The sequence below is a fragment of the Chaetura pelagica genome, unplaced genomic scaffold (assembly GCF_000747805.2).
Source record: "Chaetura pelagica isolate M959 unplaced genomic scaffold, ChaPel_1.0 scaffold644, whole genome shotgun sequence".
In the NCBI taxonomy this organism is placed as follows: domain Eukaryota; kingdom Metazoa; phylum Chordata; class Aves; order Apodiformes; family Apodidae; genus Chaetura; species Chaetura pelagica.
This window is the reverse complement of record NW_009952986.1, coordinates 28,623-31,461: the sequence shown is the minus strand read 5'-3', so window position 1 is coordinate 31,461 and position 2,839 is coordinate 28,623. Positions and strand designations below refer to the sequence as shown.

The 2,839-nt window shown below is 58.8% G+C and overlaps 1 protein-coding gene across 1 annotated transcript in view; it reads right to left on the bottom strand.

The window, feature by feature from the left end:
• Positions 1 to 2,839, bottom strand: part of TIA1 (TIA1 cytotoxic granule-associated RNA binding protein) — a 10,021-nt gene that overhangs the window by 441 nt on the left and 6,741 nt on the right. Inside the window, exons 7-11 of the mRNA XM_009996483.1 lie at positions 2,159 to 2,267; positions 1,394 to 1,489; positions 1,208 to 1,292; positions 460 to 583; positions 223 to 362 (exon numbers count right to left, since the gene is read on the bottom strand). Coding sequence (XP_009994785.1) covers positions 223 to 362; positions 460 to 583; positions 1,208 to 1,292; positions 1,394 to 1,489; positions 2,159 to 2,267 — 554 coding nt within the window. The remainder of the gene's footprint in view (positions 1 to 222; positions 363 to 459; positions 584 to 1,207; positions 1,293 to 1,393; positions 1,490 to 2,158; positions 2,268 to 2,839) is intronic.

Below are 2,839 nucleotides of genomic sequence, written 5' to 3'. Positions count from 1 at the left end.
CCCATGCAGGGGGTTGGGACTGGATGATCTTTCAGGTCCCTTCCAACCCAACCCATGCTTCTATGAATTAACAAGGGAGAACTTCACGAGGTGCCCAGCAGACCCACACACACATCCCCCACCCCAAGTCTACGGCCTCAGACTGTCACCTCCCTCAGACTGTCACCTCCCTCGGAAGGGGCAGGGGGAGAAAAGCCTGAGGAGAAGCCCCTGACTACTCACCTGAAGCTCTGCTGGTTCCAGGCCTGTCCATACACCCCATAGGCAGGGACCTGCCAGCCGTTGGGGACGTACTGCCCGATCTGGGCACTGCTGTACCACTGCCCCCACTGCCCGTAGGTCGGCGGGTACCCCAGCTGGTTCTGCAAGCACCCCAGAAACACCCACCCGTCAGCGAGGCCCTGGAGGTGGGCAAGGAGTTGTTGAGCAAAAGGTGGTTACGTGGTGAGAGGTGCTGACCTGCTGGACTGGGCTGACCATGTCGGGGGTCTCCTTGCCCCAGTAACACTTCACCACGTGGCCCTCGATGCTGGTGCCGTTGACGGAGACGATGGCGTGAGCGGCGCTCTCGTGGGAGCTGAACCTGTGGGAACACCCAGGGGAGGCCATGAGCAGCTCCAGAGGGGAGGGACAGCCTGGAGAAACCCCCCAGAGAGAGTCCTCACTGATCTAGGCTTGTTTAGACCAGCCCCACTACAGGGAGTTTCTCCTGTCAGCCCCCCCCCGGGTCATGGTCGATGTTCTTGGTGTCTCCACGTTCCCTAAAGAAACTGGTTTTGAACTGGAGGAGGGAGCTGGAGGTTGGAGATGAGGAGGGAATTCTTTGGTGTGAGGGTGGTGAGAGCCTGGCCCAGGTTGGGCAGGGAAGCTGTGGCTGCCCCATCCCTGGGGGTGTTGAAGGGCAGGTTGGATGGGGCTTGGAGCAGCCTGGGCTGGTGGGAGGTGTCCCTGCCCATGCAGGGGTGGGACTGGGTGATCCTTCAGGTCCCTTCCAACCCAACCCATCCCATGCTCCTCTAAACCCCCAACTCCACGACAAGGAGAACAAATCCATTTCTCCTCATTTTTTGTTCCCTGCAGCCTCGTTCCAAAAGAGATGAGACCAAACCTCAACCCCTCCACCCCCCTCACACACACACCTCCCACCCTCTGCTGCCACCAAGAAGAAACCCAACCAACCCCACTCCTCCTCCATCCCCACACCCACCTCACAAAGGAGTAACCTTTATCTGGGAAGACTCTGATTTCCATGATCTGCCCGAAAGGAGAGAAGGTCTGGCGCATGAGCTGCTCTGGAGCAGGAAGAGACACAGAGAGAGAGCAGCACAGTGAGGCCACCACCTTCTGGAGCACCTTCTCCAGCACCCCCAGGAGCTGGTGTCCACCACAGTACCTGTCAGCCCTGAGGTGACACCACCACAGTACACGGTGCAGTTGCTGGGGCTGGACTGGTTGACCACGTCGTCGTAGGAGAGTTGTTTGGTGGTTGCTGGAAGGGAGATGTTGTTGGGGGTTTTTTTCATGTAGAGGGGGTTGTCAGGATGTTGGACAACCAGTTGGTGGGAATTCTAAGCTCCAGCCATCAACTGCTGACAGTCAAACTATGTGTCTCCAGCAGAAATGCTCTCTTGGATGTGGGCCTGCTCCAGAACCACCCAAAAGTGTGTGGGGAGGAGTTAAAGAGGGTTGTCCTGGTTAGAGGGAAAGGTTCCAACTGGAGTGTGGAAGCCAAAGGTGGTGGTGACACAGTTGCCATCACTAAGGAAGAGACTCTTGGCACCCACCTTCTCTCCTCCCACCATCCCCCAGGCTTTTCTCTTCCTCCTTTGGACAAGGGCAGGGAGGGATGGGATGAGGTGAATGGATGAAAACTGGGAGAGGGAGATGGAGGTTGGAGATGAGGAGGGAATTCTTTGGTGTGAGGGTGGTGAGAGCCTGGCCCAGGTTGGGCAGGGAAGCTGTGGCTGCCCCATCCCTGGGGGTGTTGAAGGGCAGGTTGGATGGGGCTTGGAGCAGCCTGGGCTGGTGGGAGGTGTCCCTGCCCATGCAGGGGGTTGGGACTGGATGATCTTCCAAGTCCCATCCCACCCAAACCCGTCTGGGGTTCTCTGGTTCCTCCTCAAGAGGTCAGCAGAGACACAGACAGTTGCAGACCTACATTCAAAGGTGCTCTTTGGAGCTGGAGGTTTCCTGGTGGCCCAGTTGGTTCTGATCTGCCTTCCTCCCAGCCACTGCCCGCCCATCTGCTGGATGGCGTTCTCTGCGTCCTGCCCGGACAGGGAGGGAGGAGAAACCCACTGTTGGCATCTCCTCATCATTTCATCCCATCCCATCCTTGCCCAACAGATGGGAACAGCCCATCTCAACACATGGAGAGGAAAGCAAAGGGTTGGGCAAAGAGGAACTGAATGAGGTTCACCAAGGGCAAGTGTAGGTGCTGCATCTGAGCCCCATGGAGCAGCACAGGGTGGGGGAGACCTGCTGGAGAGCAGCTCTGGGAAGAAGGACCTGGTGGCCAACAGGGTGACCATGAGCCAGCAAGGTGTCCTTGTGGCCAAGGAGGCCCATGGCATCTGGGGGGCATCAAGAAGAGGGTGGTCAGCGGGTCAGGGAGGTTCTCCTGCCCCTCTGCTCTGCCCTGGTGAGGCTCCCTCTGGAGAACTGGGTCCAGTTCTGGGCTGCCCAGTTGCTGAAGGCCAAGGAGCTACTGGAGAGGCCAGGGCAGGGCCACAGAGATGCTGAGGGGCTGGAGCATCTGGCTGTGAGGAAAGGCTGGGAGAGCTGGGGCTGCTCAGCCGGAGAGGAGGAGGCTGAGGGGGGATCTCCCCCATGCTGGTCA